The sequence below is a fragment of the Gopherus flavomarginatus genome, chromosome 10 (genome assembly GCF_025201925.1).
Source record: "Gopherus flavomarginatus isolate rGopFla2 chromosome 10, rGopFla2.mat.asm, whole genome shotgun sequence".
NCBI lineage: Eukaryota > Metazoa > Chordata > Testudines > Testudinidae > Gopherus > Gopherus flavomarginatus.
This window is the reverse complement of record NC_066626.1, coordinates 35,649,297-35,675,353: the sequence shown is the minus strand read 5'-3', so window position 1 is coordinate 35,675,353 and position 26,057 is coordinate 35,649,297. Positions and strand designations below refer to the sequence as shown.

Genomic DNA, 26,057 nt, shown 5'->3' with positions numbered 1-26,057 from the left:
CATATATTGATGTCTATTTTTTCCCCCTCACTGGGGTAAATCAAGAGTAAATTGACTGAAGTCAATGCTTTTATGTTAGAGTAAGAGTAGAATCATTCCCTGGTGTGTGCTGGTCTTCAAACTAGTTATAAAACCTGTCTAAGGTCCCATGTACTCTACTAAATAAAACCATAAGTTCTCAGTGGCCTAAATAGGCCCCAGTAATGATGGTTGTCTGTGTTCATTAGAAAAACGCACTATATTTTGATTTCTGTTTTACTTGTTTTAATGGGTACATCAAGAAATTATGGGGAACAAGACAGTATTGGTTTGTGCTATGGAATTTTTAGACTGTTGCCTTCATGGTTTCATTTCAACCAAGTACATAGTTGAATGAAAAAATCTGGGTGAGTGGTTAGGGTAATATAAAAAGAAAGTGAGAGCTTGGCAGCTAGGGGACAAGACTTGGGGAAAAAATCTCAAGGAATAAAAATGAGTATAGATTGTTTTCTAAAATCATGGCAAATTAGTGCCATCTACTGTTAAATAACTTACTCTAACAGCTCCTTTTGAGATACAAGAGGAAACTGAAAAAGTTGGAGCTGCCAATACATCTCCCACTCCTCTAAATTCTAAAATAAAGATTTCTGAGGCAGATGTTGCATTCCTTTCGGTTGTTTTGAAGGGTATATCAAGGACTTCCTCTATCAAGGGGAAATTGGAAGATTTCTCCCTCCAACAATTTTGAGATTGTGGAGATGACTTGTGGAAGAATAAGGTATAACAGTACACAGACAGCTCTGCAAACTTTGTAAGTTACATTAGTTTACATGAGGTATTTCACTAAAATACTAACATCTATTGGCAGTGAGAAAACATTGGGCATGCTAATTTCCTTTGGCATTCTACGTTACTTCTGCCTTCCAAACTTATCTGTGATAGTTGTGCAGTGTTAACAGAAGCAACAAAGAGATTAATACCTATGAGTAGCTCATGGTTGAAATTTCTGTTCAGGGCAAAGTAGAGATGGAGATTATTGCCTGATATACTCCATAAATGATCTAGTAAGAGTAAACAAATTGATAGAATCTTTACAGTGGTGCAGAGCAATAGAAATTAGAGATGGAAAAAACTTCCTGGGTCTTCTAATACCACTGCCATGGCAAGCCCCTGATTGTACCCTATGCACATTTGTCCTAGTATCTTGTCCAATCTAGCTTTTAAATGTAGAAACCCCATTATCTGGTATCACTTCCCCAGGGGAACCATTCTACAGTCGAATAGAACTCACCCTCAGGAAACTTTTCCTACTATTCCTTTTTATTATTATTTTTTTATATTACAGTAGTGTCCAAAGGTCCCAGTTAGGATTGGGAGCCCTCATTGTACCTATGCTCTGTTCAAATGCATATGCAGACACAGATCCTGCCATGAAAAGCCTACAATCTAATTTAAGACAGGACTCACAAGTGAGCATGATTGAACAGTGGGAGGGAGAGGAAGGGAGGATAACAATGGTAAATTCCAAAGAGTGGCACAGGGGTGGGGCCACATCTGGGTATGGAAATTGTATGGTGGGCCATGAATGCTCACAAAATTGGGGGTTGGGGTGTGCGAGGGGGTGAGGGCTCCGGCTGGAGGTGCGGGCTCTGGGGTGGGGCAGGGATGAGGGGTTTGGGGTGGAGCAGAGGGGTTGGAGAGGGGGGCTCCAGGCTGAGGCAGGGGGTTGGGGAGTGGCAGGGGGCACAGGCTCTGTCTTGGGGGTGTGGGTAGAAATGAGGGGTTCTGGGTGCAGGAGGGGGCTTTGAGCTGGAGCATGGTGTTGGGATGTGTGGCGGGGGTGAGGGCTGGGGATGAGGGGTTTGGGGTGCAGAAGGATGCTCCAGGCTGGGACCGAGGAGTTTGGAGGCCGGAAGGGGGATCAGGGCTGGGGCAGGGAGTTGGGGCACAGGAGGAGGTCAGGGTGCAGGCTCCTGGCAGCAGTTACCGGAAGCAGCAGCAGCATGTCCCCCCTCTGGCTCCTATGCGGAGGTGTGGCACCGGCCAGACTGCTCTGCACGCCACCCTGTGCGCAGGTGCCACTCATGCAGCTCCCATTGGCCAGGAACCTTGGCCAATGGGAGCTGCAGAGCCGGCGCTTGGAGGTGGGGGCAGCATGCAGAGCCCCCTGGCTGCCCTTATGTGTAGGAGCCAGAGGGGGGACATGCCACTACTTCCAGGAGCTGTGCGGAGCCATGGCACGCATGGAGCTGGGCAAGCCCCCAACCCTGCTCCCCAGCTGGAGCAGGGTAAACCCCTGACCCTGCTTCCTGGTGGGAGTTCAAGGGCTGGATTAAAAGGTCTGATGGGCCAGACACGGCCAGTGGGCTATTGTTTTCCCATCCCTGAGCTAGTAACATGTGGAACTTGGTGGTTCTAAGCCGTGTAACAGTACTGGGATTTTGTGTGTGTTTTTTAAATAAATGAAATGTGTGTTCAGCTTAAATTTTCCCATTCTTAATGTCATCCCATACCTCGTAGACACCAAGTGCACTAATCTAATAATTCTTCTCACTCCTTGGTGTCCACCCCTTCTATATACCTAGATATTTCCAAGACAATTATCACCTTAGTGTATCGGTGTTGAATAAGAACCTAATATTATAAAGTTATGTAGAAAGGACCCTGGATCACACGCTTTGTAACATGTATTTTACTGTATTTGTCTTGGCCTGTTTCAGTGTCACATCTCATTTCATATTCCTATTTAACTTCCCCTCCAATAGACTTCTTTCAGCATTAGTGATTCTCAGATTTCTCTCTCCAATTGAATACCTAGGATTATTTTCCCCCAGAAGTATGGACTTTCTCTGTTGCTATCCTGAATTTTATTAAGGTAGAAGTTGTATTCTTAGTGTTCTCTCACTTCCTTTGGCATTTCTCCCATCTCTGCTTTGCCTTTCACAGGTTCATGGCATGGGAAGCAGCGCTGACAGCTGTGACAGTGAAACAACAGTGAAGTCGCTTGGTGAGGAGATTAAGACGCCAATAGACAAAGAACAGACGAACTTCAATAAGTTTGAGGAAGAGGAGGAATTTCTCCTCACAGAAGTGGAAGTACCTTCTAAGAACAGAACAGGAGATGTTGAGAAAATCGTGGAACATGTATCTGATGAGAGCCAACATAGTAAAAGCAAGCAGACTCAGACATCAGATACGGGTCAAGGGGATTTCAGTACAGAAAGTGAAGAGGTTTCCATTCAGCAGAAGGAATCTGAATTACTAGAGGAAGGCAGTGGTGAGAGTGATCTGGACAAAAGCAGTGAATGCGAGTTTCCTCAGTACCAAACACACCATATTCTCAGATCAATGGCATCCATTGAAAGCAGCAGTTCATCCTCTTCTGCTGTGGATAAGGTTAATGTTGCTTTGCAAAGAGCCCAGACAAAGATCAGCAGCACTTCTGAGTCCAGAGTAGGGCGCACTCTACTCATGTCAAAAGATCTCCTCCTCTTAAAGCACAGGCACCAGTTTGCCAGATCAGGTTATCCTCTAAGGCGGTCCCAGTCCCTCCCTACTACATTACTGAATCCTGTGAGAGTTGTGTCTTCTGTAAATGTCCGGTTATCTCCAGGAAAAGAGACTTTGTGCAGTCCCCCTTCTTTCACCTACAAGTATACACCCGAAGGGGAAGAGAAACTGGTGGATGAGGACAAGAAATCAGTGACTGAGACAAATGACAGTCCACCTACATGTAAATCCACACTGTTCATTGCCCCTTCATCCATGAAAAAAGAAACTTCCCAGAGTGGGCTGAACAGATCGGTGGATGAATCCAGTCACAGCAGACTGCAGAGCTGCCCATTGTCCATACCAGCACACATATCTCAGTCAACATGTTCTCTCCACTCTGTTCCTTCTGATTGGCAAGACAGGCCTTTGTGTGAACATATGAGAACGCTGAGCAACCATAGCATCCCAAGCGTCTCAGGATCTTCCTGCAGTGCACTAGCTTCTGTTTTTGGATGGCCCTACTCTCCAAGGCATGCTGGATATCCTCATCGGCCTCATGCTATTAACCCACCCTCCACTGTTGAAATGCAGTTGCGCAGAGTCCTGCATGATATCCGCAACTCTCTGCAGAATCTCTCTCAGGTAAGAGGAAACCAAATTCAGAGCTGCAGTCAAAAGGGTTTTTTTTTGGGTGGTTGTTGCTGTTGAAGTCAATGCAAAATGTTAATCTAGTCTTAAATGTGACCTGGATTTATCCCGTGTGTTTTCTGTCAAATAAATCAAGTTGTAACATGATGACTCCAAAATATGACATTTTGTGCAGGGTTAATTTGATGTTAATTATGAGCTTCTGCATAAGATCATCTCTCCAGCCCCCAGCTGGCTTTCCTTTTACTGGCTTTCCTTAATGCAATTGACGCAGTGATGATTTGTACTTCATGAAATCGTGAAAAAATGAACTGTGTTGTCTAACTGAGACTTGCTCAGATTTTTTTTTTTAACACATCATTGTCCTCACCTTCAAGGATCTGCTTAATTCCATCTTCTCTCCATGACTTCAGTTAGCCAACATTTTCTTTTTTACATTCTCCATCTTTTCTGCTCCACCAGCCTCAATACCCTATTAGTTCCTGTATCCCACAAACATCTCTATCTGTCCATTTGTGCCATCCCTGTACATGGAACACTGTTCTGCTCCCCAGCTGATCCACAAGATGCTTCACTCTTTCCATTCAAGTCCCTGGTTAAGACCCACTTTTGCCATAACGCATATGTGAAACTAGCCAGCTTGGACATCTGATTACTCAGAATAAATACTTTAAAATGTAAACCCCACTCTTTACCAAGTTATGCCAGGCTCTAGCCCTTGCTGATTAATCTCATAGTCTTATTGATATCCTTCCTTCTCCACTGTCTCTCTGGCTTGATACCTTCTTAGCTGGCTAACTTTGACCCTGATCCTGTAGGCTCCTCTGCCTGGGCATAGGGGTCTACATGATCAGAGCAGTTGCAGGATCAGAGTGTTGGACCCCAATCCTGTCATGTGATGTTTGTGGGTGGATTCCTATGCCCTTGTGGACCCTCATTCATTTTGATGGGTTTGATGTGGGGCAGGGCATCAACTTGCGCGCACACTGTTGCAGGTCCAGGACCTCAGTCTGTATGCTCGTTGGCACAGGGATGAGGAGTTCTGTCTGTCGAAAGTGCCTAGTACATGTGTGGGTGCCAGTGGAATCGATGAATGATAATGAAGTTAATGATCCTTTTGTGGTGTTTGCCACTTGTCAAAATTTAGCATCCAGTCTTGGCACAAGGCTGACTATACTGACTTTGAAACCACTGGGACTGCTCAGGACTCTAGGCACTGTGCTGGTAGTTAGTGTTTTCAGACTGTGACCTCATGTCTAGATTGAGAATTTTACAGGGAAATTCATTCCGGTGGAAGCATGTATAGACAAGGCTATGGAAGCTTTACAGTCTTTTCACCATCATGTTAACTAAACTTGGTGAAGAAGAAGCCACTGGAGACATGTCTGTACATTCTCCATCTTAGGATTCTTGCTGGTGAAAACACCAGATCAGCTGTTGGAAATGAGCATTGGTGGGAATAATTTTTGTAAAATATCCTAATGTAGACAGGGCTTGACACCCACACATCCCAATCCCACACCAAGCATATTCTCAGCCAGGCCAGAGTCTCAATCCTGTTTACTGTATTTCACTCCACCAGTATTCTTACCGGAGATGTTTGCGTGATAATTTATGTGCTTCTCTTTATTCTTTGTACAAAGTTGTCCTCTGTCATATTACAAGCAATTGCTGCAAAGATGACTGAAAAGTTCCAAATACTAGATTGCAGCTTCAGGTCAGGGATAAAGAAGAACAGATAATTTCCCAGAGAGTGGGGAAGAGAGGGACTAAAGCCTTATAAAACTCATGTTTAAGCAAACCTCCTCTTACAATGTATTTCAGATTTTCTGTGGCATATCAGTTGCCCTTTGAACTCTTTCAGGATTACATTGGACAAACCACATTTTTCTTAAATGTTTCAGCTATCTGCAATTGTTTTCAACTGCAGCATGTGTGTATATGTAACACTTTGCAAATTCTGCCTTGCTGCACCATTCCTGGATACAGCAAAACAAAGAGAAGCTGTGTTCTGAAAAATTATGAAGGCAGGGACCTTTGGATGCAGGAAACAGGTTGACATAAAATTAAAAAAGGGCAGATCTGCACAGTGAAGGTGTATGTGATCATAATGTGAAAATGGTGCCCTGTTTTTGTTTGCTTATACAAATCCTTTTAGGACCCCTACAGGTGGTGGTTGCTTGTATTCCATTTTTATGTTGCATTAGCAGGGTAGTCAGAATTACTGGAATGTCAGAGACGTTAAACAAATGGTATAGACTCAAACATATCCTTCCTTCCTGTTTCCTCTAGCCGACATGATAACTTCTAAATGGTTATTTTTCTATCTCAAGTTTTAATTCAGTGCTTTGCTGGTACTGAGCCTACTAGAAAGCATGCTTCAATGATGTCCTGTCTCCCTTCTCTTTCAAGGCTGTTCTGCATGCTCCTCCTCACATCAACCCGCCCCTTCATAATAATTGTATCAATTTTGGAGCACATATTGCCACAAAGGCATTGTTGTTTGACTGGTGCTGCATGTTTTAGTTTCCTTATCAAACTCAGCACAGCTGACTGTCTCTTTTAGGATTCTGTACTGCTGCCCGTCACCATAGTGTCTGAGGGCATGAGGACTGATTTGTAAAATGGTCTTATTGGCATTTTCAGTTACAGTGGTTTGTTTTTTTTTTTAGTACCCTGCGATGAGAGGACACGATCTTGCTGTTGGCTCCTACAGTACTCACAGATCATCCATTCTACCTCTGTATGAAGTAAGGGACAGTACATTTGTTTTTATTAGTAACTAGTAATATTTCATTAATACCTTTTGAATGTGCTGTGTACTTTACAGACACAAGGCACCAGGGCCTGATGAAATACATCCTAGAATACTCAAGGAGCTGAGTGAAGAAATATCTGAGCCATTAGCGATTATCTATAAAAATCATGGAAGATGGATGAAAGTCCAGAGGACTGGAGAAGGACAAATACAGTGCTAGTCTGTCAAAAGGCAAATAAGGACAACCCTGGGTAGTTATAGACTAGTCAGCTCAGCTTCAGAACCTGGAAAGATAATCAAGCAAATAATTAAGCAATCAGTTTGCAGACACCTAGAAGATAATAAGGTGATAAGTAACAATCAGCATGGATATGTCAAGAACATATTGTGTCAAACCAACTTAATAACTTTCTTTGACAGGGTAACAAGCCTTGTGGATAGTGGGGAAGTAACAGATGTGGTATAGCTTGACTTTAGCAAGGCTTTTGATACTGTCTTGCATGACCTTATAAACAAAGTAGGGAAATACAGTCTAGCTGGGACTACTATAAGCTGGTTGGAAAATCATTCCCAGAGGGAAGTTTTTAGTGGTTCACAATCAAGCTGGAGGGGGCTATCGGGTGGGGTCCTGTAGGGATTGGTCCTTGATCTGGTTCTGTTCAATATCTTCATCGATGATTTAGATAATGCCATAAAGTTCGTGGATAATTCCAAGCTGAGAGAGGTTGCAAATGCCTTCAAGGATAGGATTAAAATTCAAAATGATCTGGACAAACTGGTGAAATGGTTTGAAGTAAACAGGATGAAATTCAGTAAGGACAAATGCAAAGTACTCCACTTAGGAAGGAATAGTCAGTTGTACACATACAAAATGGGAAATGACTGCCTAGGAAGGAGTACTGCGGAAAGGGATCTGGGGATCATATGGATCACAAGCTAAATATAAGTCAACAGTGTAACACTGTTGCAAAAAAAGCAAACAACATTCTGGGATGTTTTAGCAGGCGTATTGTAAGCAAGACACAGGAAGTAATTCTTCCCCCTGCACGGCTTTGATTAGGCCTCAACTGGAGTATTGTGTCCAGTTCTGGGCACCAAGTTTCAGGAAGATGCGTACAAATTGGAGAAAGTCCAGAGAAGAGCAACAAAAATCATTAAAGGTCTAGCAAACATGACCTATGACGGAAGATTGAAAAAATTGGGTTTGTTTAGTCTGGAGAAGAGAAGACTGAGAGGGGACATAACAGTTTTCAGATAAGGTCCCAATCTCACAAACACTCACGTATGTAATTTTTTAAATATGAGTAGTCTTATTGAAGTGAGTGGAACTAACTTCATGTTGAAAATTATTCATGGGAGTGAGTATCTGCAGGGTCAGACACTAAAAGCTACGCCCAAATCTTTCAGAAGTTTGTTAAACTGGCTGCTTTTCTGTGTCTAAACTACTTCAGCCTGTAACTCCAGTCATGTAACCTGTGGGTGGGCCTTTATGTGAAAGTCAGTGGAGGGACCTCTGCATGCAGGTGGAGGTCCACTTATGTGGATCCAATTGTAGGATCAGGGCCTATAAACCAAATTCTGTTTGACACCTTCTTGTTCATACCTTTCTAGAATACTTTCCAGGAACTACAAGTAGTGAGGCGGAGTCTAAACTTGTTTAGGACACAAATGATGGATTTGGAATTGACTATGTTACGTCAGCAAACAACAGTTTATCAGCACATGAGTGAAGAAGAAAGGTAAATATAATTGTATATAGGTTTGTTTGTTTTTTTAAAAAAGGAGAAAATAAGCACATATCTAAACTTATTTGGTCAAACAAAAATTATCATATAATAAGGGGCATGCTCCTGTTCCCACTGACGTTAAAGGCAATTTGCTCATTGACTTGCCATTGAGCAGGACAAGGCCTGAATTTTCTCTCACATTTTGGTTACTGTCTCCGTATCCCCATGCCTGTAATTCTTCTTTTCTTGTTTTCTGGTCTACCTTTTGCACCAGTTACCAGAACCCTTATCTCACTCCCCTGCATATTTTTGATAGTTGTGGGTTTTAATGAGCTTTTATCAAATGCCACTTTTAACTTTTTTAGTTTAAATGTTTTTGGTTTAGATCTTTTTCTCTCCCCCCTTTATACAGAAATAAATAAATTGCAAAGTGTTCAGATGTTCTTTCAGCCCCCTGCTCCCACGTGCAGTTTAAAAATGGCACTCATTATTTTGGCTATGTTTAACTGTCCTGACCGTGAATTTCAGGAAGAGCTTCATCCAGATGATCTGGAACAGTGTTAAATATTGCTAATCTACTTCTTACATTTAAAGCAGCTCTTGACTTGCGTAATTCAAAACTAATTAAATTCACGAACAGTTTGCCTGTTGATAATGGCCTCTTGACCCTGTTGCTACCACTGCTTGTGAAGAGAGAACCAGGCAAGAGAAATAAATTTTGATCATGATGTTGCTGTTGATTTCTAAATTTTAAAATGAATCCATTTAAAAAAATATATAAAAATCTCTAAACTCCGTATGCTTGACTATATTGAATTTAATTTTAAACTTGTTGAACACGTTCCCTGTTATGCAGAAAAGGAATGCGGCATCCAACCCCCTTTTCTTTTAAAGACAGCCACTGACATAAGTTTTCTCTTTGAACTTATCCCCTCCACCCTACGCCACCTTCTTAAAAAGAGATGGAGTTGACCTTTTGCTCCCTTCCCCTTCAGTAATGCTTAGGTGGCAGCAGGTTTCTTGTGAAGGAGCATCATTCAGTCCTGAGGTACACCATGGATTCTGTTGTTCTTGCTATCACTGTGCTTCATAGGATGTGATGGATTATGGCTCTTTGCTAACAGAATGCTGTTGTTCTTTATAATTTACTTGCATATAGATATGAAGCTGATCAACTCCAGAGTTTGAGAAAATCGGTCCGCATGGAGCTACAGGAGCTAGAAATGCAGTTAGAGGAACGTCTGCTTGCTCTGGAGGAACAGCTTAGAACTTTACATATGTCTTCACCTTACAGACCTCAGACACTTACAGTGCGTGTTGCTCTGCAATAAGTATTCAGATATCTTAGCAGCTTGTTTACTTTAATTGCATACTGAAGTAAGACACAAGGTCTCCCTTACAGTGCAGAAAACACCAGCTTGGATAGTCTCCAACCAAAGTCTTAACTAGTTGGGAAAATAATCTTCTGAATCTTGGAGATGAGTTTTTAATTTAGTTCAGAAGTGACACTTTATTGTTTTCTGTCAAGGGGTCTTTCAAATGTGAAGAGGAAGTCTAAGCTCAGGAAAAACAAACTAAAATACAGTGTTCCCCCACTTTGAGGCTAAACTATTAACACCGAGCTGTGCAGATCTTGTTCTCCCACCCTGGGATTTCGCACCTCTTTGCTTCTGCCATTCTTCTCCTATTTCTCCTGTTTTCTTCAATCTCCACCCAAGAAATCTACCTAGACTCCCACAACCTTAACCATCATGCATCAGGGCCTGGAGCTGTTCCCTCAGGAGATCATCCATGCTGCTTGTTTTGCTAGCCAAAGGTCATTGTGGAGAGCAACAGGAGATGCATATACTTCAAAGAGGTCGAATGTGCTACCTTCAGTGTTGCCCACCCAGTGAATGAAGGACTGGGCATAAACCCAATTTTTTCTCTACTTTTCATTGTGCCATCTTTCTACAGGTTTCTTTCCCCTTTTCTGTCTCTGCTTTGCTTCCTTTTATTGCTTCTCTTTTGCCACCATCCTACAAATTATGTATGTGCCCCTGCTAAACAATTAAGGAAGCACTAGTAACACAAACATTCCCTTAGGAAAGAGAAGAGACATACACGTGTATGTCAGTGGAGTAGAAGAGAAGCTGTAGGAGAGTCATACACATGTGTATGACAGTGGAGTAGGAGAGAAACTCTCCTCTTTTCTTTTTTTTTTCCCCCCCTCTCCTTCTTCCACCACCATCTCAACTAAATACTGCTCTTGTATATCTGCTTCTGCTGCTCCATCTCAGACCATGGCACTGGGCACTGATGAGAATGACATAGTCTCTGATCATTTCTCTTATCTCTCCCAGCCAATGTTGTTATAGAAGTTCTGTGTGCAGGAGCAGCAGGGACACAGACCAGATCCTCCTCTGTAGGACTCTTGTCTCAGAGAAATTTTTGAAGCACAGGAAAAACAGAAAAATCTGAGTTTGCTGTGATCCAAAGCCAAATTTAAAGTCTTGGAGTATTATAAATATAGATATATTTTAAAACCTCTCATAGAAAAAGGCCTGCTTTTAAAATGACTGAAATAGACCCTCTTTGATGAGCTTTATATGTGTCCTGATTTCCATGTTTTTACTTTTTCAGAATGTTTCCTACTACACAATATATTATTTTTTAATATTTGACAGCTTAAAAAACCAAACCTCAATATCCTAATTTTGCTTAATATTCCAGGGAATGTATAGCAGCAGAAGCACTGATAATCTATCATGCCTTTCTCCACTGAACGTAATGGAACCAGTAAGTAATTTTGTTTTAAACATTGTTAGAAAAGGCTTCCTTAGGAAAGGCAGGACAGGTTTAGTATTCATTAGAGGCCTGATCCCGCAAGCACTTACCCACATAAGTAGCCCTGTTGAAAACAGTGGCACTGCTCACCTGATCAAAGAAACCCATGTCCGTAAGTATTTGCCTGATCTAGCTTACGTTTTAGGAGAAATGTATGGAGGGCAGGTGTAGCTTGAGACTGGTTGGCTATTTCTGGTAAGTGGTGAGGTAGTTGTGGTACTTCTCAGTTCTGGTCAGTTATTTGCAGTGCCAGGAGCCTTGGATAAGTACCTTTTTGTCATAAATTTATTTAGATTTAGACAAAGAGAACTATAACAGACTTCATAAAAAAAGCTGTCCAGAATTTGCAGAAACATAGGCATCTTTCAGTTGCTTTACTAGGGGGAGAAACAATTCAAGACTTAGGAATAGTTTTCATCAGCTTTGACTGGGTGCCTCCATTTTTACAAAAGTCAGTGGTTTGCAGCACTACAGTCATTTTTATTTAATTTGGCTTTTAATAAAAGATTATTCCTTATGATCCTTGGTTGCAGTCACAAAGGCAAAGCATATACATATCATGGAATGACTAAGTGATTGAATACATAAGAAAAATAGGGAGAGTCCTGTCTGCACATGACTTACGTGGTTCTGCAGAACAGTGTGAATCGGCTTTGTCTGTGAGGTGCACAGGCAAAGCACCACTGAGTACCATTTTTCTAGTTGTTGTCATCTTAAGTCATTATAGAAAATACAAGGGGAAATAAACTGGTTTCTCTGCTCTCCTAGGTCTCTGAACTTATTCGAGAGCAGTCGTTTCTGAAGTCAGAGTTGGGACTGGGAGAGTTTGGTTTGGAAACTCTTCCAGCAGAGGGATCAGAGTCAATGTTCTCTCATGGAAACTCGGATTCTTCTTCAGTGTGCTCCAGTCACACAAGTAGAAAAGCTGCTGTAAACTCATCTGAGCTGACTGGACAATCCAAGACTCAAAGCAAGAGGTTATACCGAGCATCTGTTGCCTTAACACCAACCCCGCCGGCAAGAGCAGGCATTGAGCACCAAGCTGAGTGCTCTGAGGAGTCTGGAGACTCCAAATCAGAGGTGGAACAAAAACTTGATAAAGTCCCTCTTGTGCCTTCAGTTGATGACATTCACAGAAGTGTGGAGAACGAGGAGCTGCAGCAAGTCATACAGGAGGTGAGTAAAGATGGTCAGTCTACTGGGGTCCTGGGTTTTTAAAATGTGGCTTAGTTGAGGTTGTAGTTGTACTGCACTGAACTCTTTGACACAGGGAAGCAGGATCCTCTCTCCCCGCCCTCCCTGCAAACTCACTGGAGCCTGCAGCAGTGGACCTGCTGTCAGCCATCAATGGTTTGAACCATAATTGTTTGTTATATCTCAGCAAAACAGTTAACAGCACATGAAGGATGACTATTAGTACCATGGGGATGGTAGGGAAGAGCCCTCCAGCGCCTCTGCTTGGTAGCATTGAAAGCATATCAGACTTCAAACTAAAATTATTCTGGAAGGTGTTTCTCTCTGAAGTTCATCTGGCAGTAAGGGCTATTTGAGGTTAATTTATTGATGAAACATTGTATCCAAAAAGTCTCAACAGTAAATTTTAAGTAGATTACTCTACTCCACCTCTTTCCCTGCCTCTCCACCCAAATCATTGCTGATTCTAGAAGTGTGACTGGAGTGAGCCATGGTCAGAACAGAAATGACTCCAGCTCTTCTGAACCATTATAGTGATCCCTATCTGTGTGTATGTATTTGGACCCGTTATCTGCTGTCTGTGAAAGAAAAGGAGGTTGGTTGCCACATTCTTCTTCTGCAGGTTTAAAATAGGACAGTGACACATTTTCTTAATTGCATGCAACTGGTCATGATAATTTAAACTTCATAACATCCAAAATACCAGGGAAAAGGAAATCAAAGATTTTTCTCCCGGAAGTTCTCCTGTGGGAATGTGGACTTTTCGCTCTGTGCACTGAGCATAGGAATGAGAACCAGAAAGTTTTAATCCCAGCTTTGAAAATGACTCACTGGCTTCAGCAGGTCACTTAAGGCTCAATTGTGGCTTTGTTGTGAACCCTGGGAAAGGGCAGCATGCAGTTGTGCTGTGCCAGGAGTGCACCATGACCAAATTGTGACTCCCTGAGCCTCAGTCTAATACTTGGCCCCCAGTTGTTCCAGGATGTTGGGCGTGGGGAAGTAGTCTGATCCAGCTCTATACATAGTACAGTTGTACAAATTACTTCCTCAGGCAGGGCAGTTTAGCTCCATCTGTCTGTGTGGAAGGAAAAGTAGCAGCCCTAGGGAAATTGCCTTCCACCACCCTCCTTCCCCTGTGTTACCACCCGCAGTGCAGATAGCCTATATAAGTAGGAATAAGGGGGGCCTCCTGCTCCTTTACCCTCCCTACTCCCTCCCAAAGTCTAGTAGCATAGCTTGTATTGCAGTGTGACCCCACCTCTCTGTCTGTTTCTCCACCTGTAAAGTGGGAATATTATTTACTTGCCTGCTTCACAGTGGTGGGGTGAAGGATATTTAATATTTGCACAGTGCTTTGAAGATGTAAAGTGATCTAACACTGCTAAGTTCTGAGCTCCGTCAGTTCTCCACAAAAGCACTGAACTCCATGAAAGAACTGAAACATTGTGCTCTGGTAGAAAAATTAAACAATGAAAATAAAAAATCCTTGAAGTTTTCAAACACCCAGAATTTTTCTGTGCCATTAAACTTAGATAAGCAGGAATGCTTACACTGTAAAATGGAGCACAGAATGGTAAATAATATGCTACGAGTTCTTGAGAGCATGACCTCTAGTCCGAGAAGAGACTGAAGGAATTTAATCTGTTTAGATCTGGGTAACTGCCTAACTAGACAAAGAAAAGAGAGAGAAAACTACAGTACGATGACTGGACACCAATGTTAAAACTGATTGACGTACTAATGTTACAACAGGATACATCTAGCTTGGCTATTATGGAAAACACTTGGCAGGGTGGTCAAACAGACGGGTCCAGCTTTCAATACCCTCGCTCACCTTAAATAGTACCTTACACCATGAGTAGCTCCACTGAAGTAACTGGGACTATTTGTAAAGTGTGGCCCTATGCAATGTGAGTAAGGGTTTCCCAACGTGGCTGTTAGTGAGGCACACATGCCTGGAGCGAGTGCATCATTGTTTCTGTGATCACCACTAAGTAGACATTCGCTACCTGCCATTGCACTAGGGGGCGTTGAGATTCCACCATTTACCCCTCTACATAGAATAGAAAGTAACTGAAGTGACTGTGTGGTAAATGGTTTGTTTTGTTCTTTTAATGGCGATCAGTAGAGTCGCTCAAGGAAAGGTGAGAGAAGTTCTGGAAATTGCCTACTTGATTCAGGTGACAGGACCAGGTAGACCAAGACATCCCAAATTCTCCTATTCTCTAATCTGTTTCCTTTTAATCCCTTTGGAAGAGCCTCTTGCTACTTGTGCTATGTGCTGAGGCCATTTCATGACATGCTCAAGAGATCTCTCTCTTGCAGCCCATTTTACCGTTCTGCATTAGTCTTCCAAAGAAGCCCTAAATGTTGCATTTGTGACATTTTTATGGTTCTTTTGGCAACAGACTGTAATGTCATATGTGGGATTATGATATCATTGCCAGATGTTGCCGAAGAAGAAGCTGAGAGAGGAAGGAGAAAGTTATAATTCAAACTATGTAAGAGTAGCCCAGGGAACAGAGAAAAATGGAGTCAAAGTATGCTGTTATTTCAGGAAATTTTCTTTTCAAATTTTACTTCAGTGTGAAAGTTTCTCTTTTTAAACCTTTTAGGTGATAGCAAATAAAAAAGATGTACACTCTGAAGAGAGATTCATGGCATTTGTCTGCATTTTCTGAGGCTTCTGTACAATCAGTGCAATAGGCTTTTAGCCCCAAAGACTGGGATTCAAATATGTTGACTTAGTTGACCTGGACTCACTCCACAGGTGATGTTTGAATACACAACAAAGTTGCCACACAGTTTAACTGTTCTAGCAGCCTGCTCAGGAGAGATTCAGGCCCAAAACAGGAACTGTTTTTTGAAGGTCAGGATTTAGGTGAATTGGCATAGGGGTGTCTGGAAGTTTTTTGCAGAGTCTGCAAATGCTACTGAATACTATTCATAAGAATCTTTCCATTTCATAAGTATTAAAATTACCACAAACTGAAGCGTGTTATGCTTGTGTAACTCCATTGTTAGCACTGGAATTCTTTTTTTGTTGGAGAAGGAAAGGAAATCTATTAGTATGCATTCTTGATATATGCCTTCACAAATTCTAAACCCCATTGCATATTAAATAATGCCTCCCCTTCTGTATAGCCACATGATCTCATGTTGGGGAAGGAGAAAGTATGTAGTGCTTCAAAATATGCTTGGGTGGACTGTGGTGTATGGGAGCTTTGACCAATAACTATTTACTGGTTTAAAAAAAAACAACCCTTTTAACTGCTAGCTCTCAGAGTAAATGAACTCACTCCCACAGAAGGGAATTCAGCAATAATAAATGTCAAAGTACTGAACACTGCTCGTCTTGTTTGATGAAAGTACACTCTTGCCTCCATTTAAATATCACATACAGTGCTTACTTCTTGTCTCTTAGATCACAGCATTGCAAGAAGTGCAGCTGGGTCCTTTATTATTCTGCATGTTTAACAAAATTAAAGAATCTGGTTTTGAGGATGATGATTATTCGACCCTACCCTGGTGTGGAAGAATTTTAATGAAATTGTACTTTAATGAAGTTGGGCATCCTGTAAGCACCCTGTTTGAATGAATGGAGTATTAGTACATTAGCTGGCTCAGGGAATTGACTGATTATGTGAGATGGATTCTTTCCCTTTTGTATCTCCTGTTCAAATCGAGCTCAGTTTGGTAGTGACCAAAAAGTGTTGCAATCTTTTGGCTCTTCAGTGGCTTGTGAGAGACAAATATAGTTACCTCAGTACTTAGAATCATAGAAATGCAAGGCTAGGAGGAACCTACACTTTCCTTCATCTTTCTTTTATTCCTAATGAATTTATAGAGTATCTTCTTATTGCCATTCATGTCCTTCATAACTTATGTAACTCATTTTGTGCTATAGCCTGTCTGATTCTGTCCCTACATGCTTGCATATTATATCATATAAAACTGCCACTACTATTGGCACTAGTGAGTAATCTCAGAAGAGGCACCAAGAGATTACCTGGCGTGGAGACTAAGCCTTTCAGTCTTTAAAGTATGTTCTTCCAGGACAGGTTACAGGGCAGTGGAGGGAAGCTTCTATTCATATCCTACATCTTCGGTAGATAAATAGAGGACTTCAGTATGCCAGGGTTGTCAGTCTGGCACTTTCACACCAGCAAGAAATTCATTGTTAACTGTGCAGCACTGTGGTGGTGGTTGCTTTTTGAGGTGAAGGGGAATTAATGCTTTATAAATGACCCACCTCCCTGGCAGGATCCTAGGACATGGGTGCTGAATGCTGGCTGACCCAAATCAGACAGATTTCTCTATGGATGGAAAGGGGACTATGGCCCAGACCCGAGTCAGGGATTGGGGTTAGTGTGCCATGTTGACATACCCCTGCGGGTCTGAAAGAAGAGAAGTTTGATTGCTTGAAAACACTGGGATTGAAATGGCATCCCTGGCAGCCTGGAAGAAGGGCCTGTGGAAGGGGGTAGGGGATAAATACAAAAGGAATATTGGGTTACAGTGAAGGAAATAAATATTGATGGAAGCTGAAACAGGGTTCTACAGGTCCTTGAAGATGAGGATCAGGAGATTAAAGTTGATGCAGAAGGGAAGAGGAAGGAGAATGGAGGTTAGTCTTATAGTTGAGGCACTGATTAGGGACTGAGGAGTTCTGGATTCAATTCTCCACTGTGCTACAGACTCTGGGCAAGTCACTTAGTCTACACTACGACTACACTGTCTACACTGGTCTACACTACAACTTTAGGTCGAATTTAGCAGCGTTACATCAACTTAACCCTGGACCTGTCCACGCAGCGAAGCCCTTTTTTTTGACTTAAAGGGCTCTTTAAATCGATTTCTTTACTCCACCTCCGCCGAGGAGATTAGCGCTGAAATCGGCCTAGTTGGGTCAAATTTGGGATAATGTGGACACAATTTGACAGTATTGACCTCCAGGAGCTATCCCAGAGTGCTCCATTGTGACCGCTCTGGACAGCGCTCTCAACTCAGATGCACTGGCCAAGTAGACAGGAAAAGGCTGCGAACTTTTGAATTTAATTTTCTGTTTGGCCAGCGAGTTTGCAGAGCTCATGAAGAGCTCATCAGCATGATGTGCACATTGCCGGGGCACGTTGCCCAGCCCGTATTTTATGAGAAGTCTATGACCGCGCTGTCGTCTCCTCGCCTAGTTTTGTGCAAAACAATTGTCTGCCATTGCTCTGACGGAGGGAGGGGCTACTGATGACATGGCTTACAGGGAATTAAAATCAACAAAAGGGCTGGCTTTGCATCAAGGAGAAACACAAATAACTGTCACACAAAATGGCCCCCTCAAGGACTGAACTCAAAACCCTGGGTTTAGCAGGCCTCTGATTTCACAAAACAAATCGGGTCAATTTCTTGTTTTGATCCACTCCATCTATCTTTTACATGTTAGGCTGGCAGCAGCTGATGCAGTACAACTGCTAGCTGTAGTCATCTCCTGGGTGCTTGCCAGAAGACAGTACAGTACGACTGCTAGCCATCATCATCTCCTGGGTCTTTGGCAGAAGACAGTGCAGTACGACTGCTAGCCATCATCATCTCCTGGGTGCTTGGCAGAAGATGGGAATGACCTGGCTGAGTCACTCCCATGTCTGCCCAGGTGCCCCTGACTGACCTCACTGAAGTCGGCTAAAAGAGCACCCAGGAATACGACAACGATGGCTACCAATCATAATGCATCATCTGCTGCCAAAAGGCAATGAGCTGCTGCTGTGTAGCAGTGCAGTCCCACGTCTGCCAGCACCCAAGGAGATGATGAGCTGAACGGGCTCCATGCTTGCCATGGTATGGCGTCTGCTCAGGTAACCCAGGAAAAAAGGTGTGAAACGATTGTTTGCCATTGCTTTCACGGAGGGAGGGAGAGGGGGGCCTGACGACATGTACCCAGAACCACCTGCGACACTGTTTTTTGCCCCATCAGGCATTGGGATCTCAACCCAGAATTCCAATGGGCAGTGGAGACTTCAGGAACTGTGGGATAACTACCCACCTCTACCCACAGTGCAATGCTCCAGAAGTCGATGCTAGCCTCGGTGCCGTGGATGCAGTTCACCAACTTAATGCACTTAGAGCATTTTTTGTGGGGACACACACAATCAACTGTATAAAAACGATTTCTAAAAAAACGACTTCTAAAATTTCGACCTAATTTCATAGTGTAGACATACACTTAGTCTCTCCATGCCTCTGTTCCCCGTCTGTAAAATGGTGACAATATTGCCCTTTCTCACAGGGTAAATATGCTAATGACTGTGAGACACTCAGACATCAGGAAGTCGAGGAAAGTCATAAGGTGAAAGGTCAGTAATTGGGAGGGAATTTAGTTAAATAGGGATGGAGAGACACCTCAGGATCCGAGATTGGAACTAAGGTAGAGAAGCTGAGAGGAGATTCAGAAGAGTAGCAGTTGCTCTTTGTTAGGTGTCCATGTCTTACCAGTGAACGTCAAATGTTGTTTCTAACAAGTGCTTCTGCTTTTTTTTTATTTTTATGTCCTTCAGGGACATAATCGGGAGTAATTTAGGAAATCACTCACAATCAGGGAAGTGTGGTGATGTGCAATCCTCAAGCACTACATTGATGAGCTTTAAGCTGGGGATCTCAGTGATTTACAAATGTTAGCAAATGTAGCCCCTGGGAGGTGAATATGTTTTACTATCCCAGTGGGGAGACATAGGACTAGCGTGATATGCCAAGGTCACACAGGAAGCCTGTGGCAGAGTTAGGATAGAACAGGAGAAGCCAGACTCCCAGTCCTATTCCTTACCACAAGACCATCCTTCCTTCTAGCCCATTATCTGTGTTAATTTGGGCAGGCTTTATCAGTTCATTTTAGAAATCAGCCTTTATTTTTATTTACCCTATTGGAGAGAGGGCACAGAATGTATGTTTTGGAATGGATTCTGGGACCCATATTACTATAGAAGAAAGATGGCTAAGAGTGCAGTGTGTCCTATTCTGACAGCTATAACTGCCATATGGTCAAGGGAACCTCCGTGTTAGTTGCTTACTGACCCTAAACAGCTATTTACCTACTGTGCCGTCCCCTCCAAGTTTAACCTGGTGCGCATCTGATTATCTGAAGGAAGAGAAACTCTAAAACCAGATGGGTGCCTATCAGATTAACAGCTGCCCCAAATTCTGGTGTGCGTGTGTGTGTGTGTGCAGATATCTCTGTGAGGTTTGTGGTTATTAGTGCCACTGCTCTGTGAACGTTTTACTGATCGATGAATAGTGTTTTTCTGTCTTACCAGTTAACAATGCACAAAAGTCAGCAAACTGTCCTGATGAAAAATTATTCCTGAATAATATTTTTAGGGCCTTCATTTCTGCTTGGTAATAAAATTATACGATTTTGCCACTAACAGTTCAAGGCTTGAATTATTTGCCAGGAAGAATAAGAGATAAGTAGTCTTGGGGTAGCCTTGCTGACTTGGTCACTTAATCTCCCTGGCATGCAAGGAAAAAGGACACTGTACTCCTTAAGGGAGAGAAGAAGAATTTTATAGTGAGCCTTTCATAGTAATAGTGAGCTTTACGTTGAAAGGGTTAGACAAACATCACAACACCCCTGGCATGTTGGCTTAAGCAAATGTTGCCCCCACTTTAGTGATGCAGGATCATGGAGAGATTCTGAGACTAGCCCATGACACATAAGAAACTATTGGCAAAGTCAGGTTTAGGGATTTTCTGGGCTTCTAACTCATGTTCATTAAAATGAAACCACACAAACTCTGCCACATTGAAAAGAATGTTTATCAACGTACAATATGAACAGTTTTTTTAAGTCTAGGATTTACTAATCATGTCAGGAAGTGGTGTGGTTTTGCATTTTAAAAAAAATAAGAAATAACCTCCTTTTATTCTGACTGAGACAGAATATATTGTTAATGTTACTGACACTGACAGGTGATATCCTTTGATTTCTAATAGCCTTCATTCCTCTACCTGGATTTGATGGTCCTCTCCTATGTTATACTTGTGCCATGCATCAAACCTGTTAAGTGTAACAAAGGCAAAGAGCATCTAAATCTGCCTTGGCTCATGAAGATCTCCCAGACTTGCTAGTAGCTCATCATTTTTTTTTCTTCATGTCAGATCAGTGCAATACACTGCTGTAGTGCCACCTTGTCTGCTCATCATTGTCTCCTGCTTCTTCTTTACTGAAGCCTGTAGCGATCTGTTCATTCTCTGCTCCTCCCCATCTCCGACTAGGATATTACTAGAATTCAATCACCTTTACATTTTTATATGTAAGCCTAATTAACAGATTTTATTAGAAACTATGTGAAATAGCCTTTGCCAGCATAAGTAGTATTCCAAAGGCAAACTGGTAACGTGAGTGGGCAGGTGTTTTTCTGCTAAAAATAAACCCTCATGAATATTGTAAATTTGTTTCCTTGATTTGTTAAATCGTCGTCCTATCCAAAACCCGACCCACCATTTAGATGAACTGCTTAATAAATTGGAGTGGGGATAGGGGACAGAGGTTTCGTTAGTCCTGTGGACCTTATCCAGAGATCTATTCACAGTGTAAAGATTGCTCCATTTAGGGTGTTTTCAATGCATCTTTGCTAAAATTCTATTCTCACAATTGTAGGTGGTCAGCATTTTCAGTTTTTAACCTAAAACTGGTAACCTAGATATAAACAAATATAAATGTAAACAGTCTGGAAAGTTACTTAGTTTACAATGCCATGATTTTTTTCAGAATCTTGAAATTCAGATAGTCTTATTTTGCAATAGAGACTCTTTTCCACCTGTATTTTTTAAAACATTAGTTGCTACTATGACTCCTAGGACATGCAGCTAATATCTAATATGTCTACTGTACTGTGCAATTTTACCCTTTGCGGAGTTGTGTATAACTTAATGACCTTATAACTCCATATAATCTTTTTTTAGATCAAAGAATCTATTGTTGGTGAAATCAGACGGGAAATAGTAAGTGGATTGTTAGCAGCTGTATCATCCCCAGGTAGATCTGCTAATGCAAAGCAAGATACGCAGCCATGAAACAGGTACTACAGGTAATTATTATGAATTTTGCTGGATTGATTAATTTAACTTACTGAAACAGAACAACTGGCTGCAGAAGAATTTTTCATTATATAGAATATTTGTATTTGAAAGTGTTAGATTCACTTTTAAGGATTCTTGCACAGTTAAAATAGAAAAGCCTTTTATACAGCCACAAGACAGTCAAGTCTTACATTGCTCTTCTCCCCTGAAACCTAAACTACATCAGCTCAGTTGAAGTTTAATTAAAATTAATGAAAGATGTATGCCTAAATCTGTTAGATGGCTTTGGAAGCTCCAGCCACCTGACAGTGATGGCCCTTAAACCTGCCAGTTTTACTTAATATGTAACATCCTTACTTCAGTGTCTACAGTGCTCCCTTATGCAGCTGTGTATTCACTATAGACCATATCTTGACTACTGCGAATATCAAGGCTATTTAAATAAAAATACATGTTTAGTTATCTAAGCAATTGGCAAGTTTTAAAGGGACAACACTGTGTCACGCTCCTTCATGAATCTAGTCTTGCTCTTAAATGGCAGATGTTTCATTGCCTTTTCTTTCTCCAAAGGGTAGGCGTGTGGACCAGCAAAGCTCTGGAATTCTGCTCTTGGATGATGTACACTGGTGAAGGCATCAAATTATGTACTTGGGATCACTACAGCTGCTGAGATGGGCTACTGTATACAATGCCTAGTTCTATGATGCATTCCTTATTATTTCTTCTTGAGTCCATATCTAGTGATTTAGACACTTTGCTTAGTTTACTACTTTCCATAAACCATCAAGAAAAGTATGGCCCTTTTGGAAGACCTAATATTTATTTGTACGTCCCTATTGTTAATTTGTGTGTAGTTTATTTCTTTGTGGAGAGGTGTGTCATGAAACTTGATCTAACCAATTTATAAATAACATACATATTCAGCCTAACTTTTTTTTTAAATAAAAAACACTGACCTCTATGAGGTATTTACTGTGCAATAACTGATTCACTTTGAGAGCTTGAAACAACCAATATTTGTTTCCACTGCTGTTACTTAGTGCCACTTCAAAAGAAAAAAAATTCTGTTGTAAAAATTTCTGTTAACTGTTGGGGAGGTTACTATTAGCAGAGTGGTAGAATGATATGAGGTTACCTAAAACTACTTAAAGTTCTTACACTGAAAGCTTTATCTTTGTGCAGAAGATAACTTTAATTTTATTTTGCTTCCCTACTAGTCCTCCCACTCCTTGGAAATGTGCCTTATGTTAAACACTGTATGTGTTCACTACTTCTCGGTTATATCAAGAGAAGTTCTTTTCTGTCTTTTATTAAGCAAAATACAATAAAAAGACTGCTCTTGGAAAAGTATTGGGGATGTGTGACTTGGAGTGGGTGGGTGACCTTGGTTGTATTATGGGGAGATTAAAGTAAATTAACCCCCCCACACACACCACCACCCCTCACTGGTTGTATTGTAGCTTAGGCCAATGAAAATGTATTTGTTCTAATGGATAAAACTGAAAGTAAATGGGGTTCAAATGTGGGGGATGTTTTGTATGTGTGGTCAGACAGACGTTTAGTGGATGTGTAACACAACGTCTGAATGTTGCTGGGATTCTCCTTTGTGCCTTTGTCATTTCCAGGTATCAAAAATGTTTATATTGTGTCAAAGTCTCAATCAAAGAATAGTTAAAGGTATAACAATATTCTATAAAAAGGCTTATCTGAAAGATTTATAAATGTGTTTGGAAGACACACCTAAGGGCTGATTTCTAAAAACAGGAATATTAAACCAATAAAGTATTTATTTTGCCTACATACAGTCTTTGCCAGTGTTTTTTTACATTGATGCAGTCGGGTATGTTTTTGATGTCATTTTGTGCATTCTACTTTTTTGCTTAAAAACATCGATTTTAGATCAAATGACAGTCCTCCTTAGAAAATGAGGACATGTGGACCAGAAGAGTAGCATAACGATAGATAAATTCAGCAGCCTTCTGCAGCCCCCAGACTTAAGTTATCAGACACTTAAGATATTTAAATTTAAATTTTAAATCTTTAAGTGCACCAAGAACCAGATTTTAAAAGAAATTCCTCACCCTGCAATTCCCATTTTCTCTCAGTGGAAACTGCTGGGGGCTAAGCACTTTTGAAATTTGGCCCCACTTATGGATGCAGAGCATTCTTGAAAAGCCACTCTAGATGTTACATGTTGAAATATAAATGGCAGTGCATAAATGCTGTCAGAGGGAGTTAGCGTAAGAATGTAACTTGCAGTAAGGGGGCTCTGCTTTAATTCATAACCTGCATGCCCAAATACTCTATTTACATTTCAAAACTCCACCTCAAAGAACATCCAGACAGAGCTTTGTGCACCCTTGATGTCAATTTAAAAACACAAGAAAGTAAATTTAGCCAAGCAATCGGAATAGCAGTGGACCACCTTCTTCCCCTCCCCTGCATCACTCCACTACATCTGACTATTCAGTAGACCCAATATAAATTAAAATTCCCACATCACACTCTTCCCCCAAACCAAATTCCCACCCTCAGCTGCATTAATCTCTTTCCAGTGCTGCTTAATGGCAGCATGCCTGGAATGTCAACAAGTTTCAGACCAGGGTGGAGGAGAGTACTCCAAAGGAAGGGGCTTTCAGAGAAAACATTCTGCCAGCAGCCCCCTGGCTTGGTAGGACAGCATGATCTCTGCTGTAGGAGCAGGTCAGGGAGAGAGTGCTGGTCCTTCAAGTATGAAGAACCCAGATTACTTAGGGTTTGTATGTCAGAACCTATATGAACGTGGGATCTTACTCGTACAGAATGTGCTGTTTAATATTTGCTGGAAGGTGGAGACAGTGCCAATTTTTCATTCTGTTGACACAAGCCAGATTAGTGAGGTTCTGGTGCAATTTAAAATAGATATACTATGCTAATCTACACAAAAACCAAGAGACAATTAAAGTGCTCAGCTGCCTGTAATCCTGATGGTACTGTCTTGAGTGCAGGGGACTGGACTAGAAGACCTCTTGAGGTCCCTTCCAGTCCTATGTTAAAAACAAACAAACACACAAAAAACCTAGATAAATTCATGGAGGATAGATCCATCAATGGCGATTGGCCAGGATGGGCAGGGATGGTGTCCTTGGCCTCTGTTTGCCAGAAGCTGGGAATGAGCAACAGGAAAGGATCACTTGATGATTACCTGTTCTGTTCGTTCCCTTTGGGGCACCTGGCATTGTCCACTGTCAGAAGACAGGATACTGGGCTAGATAGACCTTTGGTCTGACCCAGTATGGCCGATTTTATGATTCTATGAACTTCACCCTTTTTTAGGGCTATTGATCGTTTAATGTTTTCCAGTTCAATGGCTTTTTTTAATATTTATTCATAAAACTCACCACTGCTGTCATGCAAATTAATCCTAACTTGTATCTCAATTTTCTTCTGACAACTTCTGCTTATGTCTTAAAAATAGTTGTCATTTATTACAGGAAACATCCTTTGCTTTGGTGCATTACCCATTGGTAATGCCACTTCAAATATAATGAAAAACCCTGACTTTATGAGGGAGGATGCATTTTATTTTGTTTAAATGATTGAAATAGCTCCCATTCATCACAAATCAATGTTGTCTTATCCTGCCAGTCTCACAATCTGATATGAATCATGTGCTGGGTGACACAATTATATTCATGGTTAGTGAATTTTCACCAGTTAAATTCACTGTGAATAAATTTGTAATAACTACCAGAGATCATTTCCAAAGCTTCCCTGTTACAGTGAAGTAATGACTGCTAGTCAGCAAAGAAATAAAACCAAGGGCTGATTTTTGCAAAATCGCCGTAGGAATTTGGATGGCAACTGGGCGGTTGAATTTCTAAGGTGACTGCAAATCTTGGCCAAGAACTTTAGAGCACAGCAACTGCTACAAACTGGCGAGTGCTAGTGAAAAGACTATCTTAAGGCATAGCCATGACAGGTTAGGGCCCCAGCTCCTGGAGTCAGAGTTACATCCGAATCTTGTCTTCCATTTTAATAAAGTATGTTTCTAGCCCTCTTGGCTGCAAAAGCTTCAAGACATGACCAGAGATCAATTGATGCAAAGACGTATGTCTGAGTATTCAAACATCCAGAAACAATAGCTCAAAAAGATGTGAACTGTCCCAGGCCTGTCTTCCCTGGGATGTTAACACCAAGACCCAGGCTTCGGGGAGTACTGCCAACACCAACCCAGCAGAGGACTCTGTGTTCAGCCAGAGGAGGAAGAGGAAGCTGGACCTAACCACCACCACCCCACAAGTAGATATATCTGAGGTAAACACTGTGGATGGCTCTCCACAGACATTTCTGGTGCCTCTCTGTGAGGGAAGGGAGGTGCCCCTGAT

The 26,057-nt window shown here is 41.7% G+C and overlaps 1 protein-coding gene across 6 annotated transcripts in view; it reads left to right on the top strand.

Moving 5' to 3' along the window:
* The window catches only part of ITPRID2 (ITPR interacting domain containing 2), a 62,405-nt gene extending 38,915 nt beyond the window's left edge, over positions 1-23,490 (top strand). For 2 of the 6 annotated variants that reach the window (XM_050916394.1, XM_050916389.1), the window contains 8 exons: positions 2,926-4,113; positions 6,792-6,869; positions 8,489-8,616; positions 9,764-9,914; positions 11,317-11,382; positions 12,199-12,606; positions 21,574-21,698; positions 22,261-23,490. In XM_050916394.1, coding sequence (XP_050772351.1) covers positions 2,926-4,113; positions 6,792-6,869; positions 8,489-8,616; positions 9,764-9,914; positions 11,317-11,382; positions 12,199-12,606; positions 21,574-21,684 — 2,130 coding nt within the window. In that variant the 3' untranslated portion in view covers positions 21,685-21,698; positions 22,261-23,490. The remainder of the gene's footprint in view (positions 1-2,925; positions 4,114-6,791; positions 6,870-8,488; positions 8,617-9,763; positions 9,915-11,316; positions 11,383-12,198; positions 12,607-21,573; positions 21,699-22,260) is intronic. The other 4 variants (XM_050916392.1, XM_050916391.1, XM_050916390.1 and 1 more) reach the window with 4 other exon arrangements.
* The last annotated feature ends 2,567 nt before the right edge of the window (positions 23,491-26,057 follow it).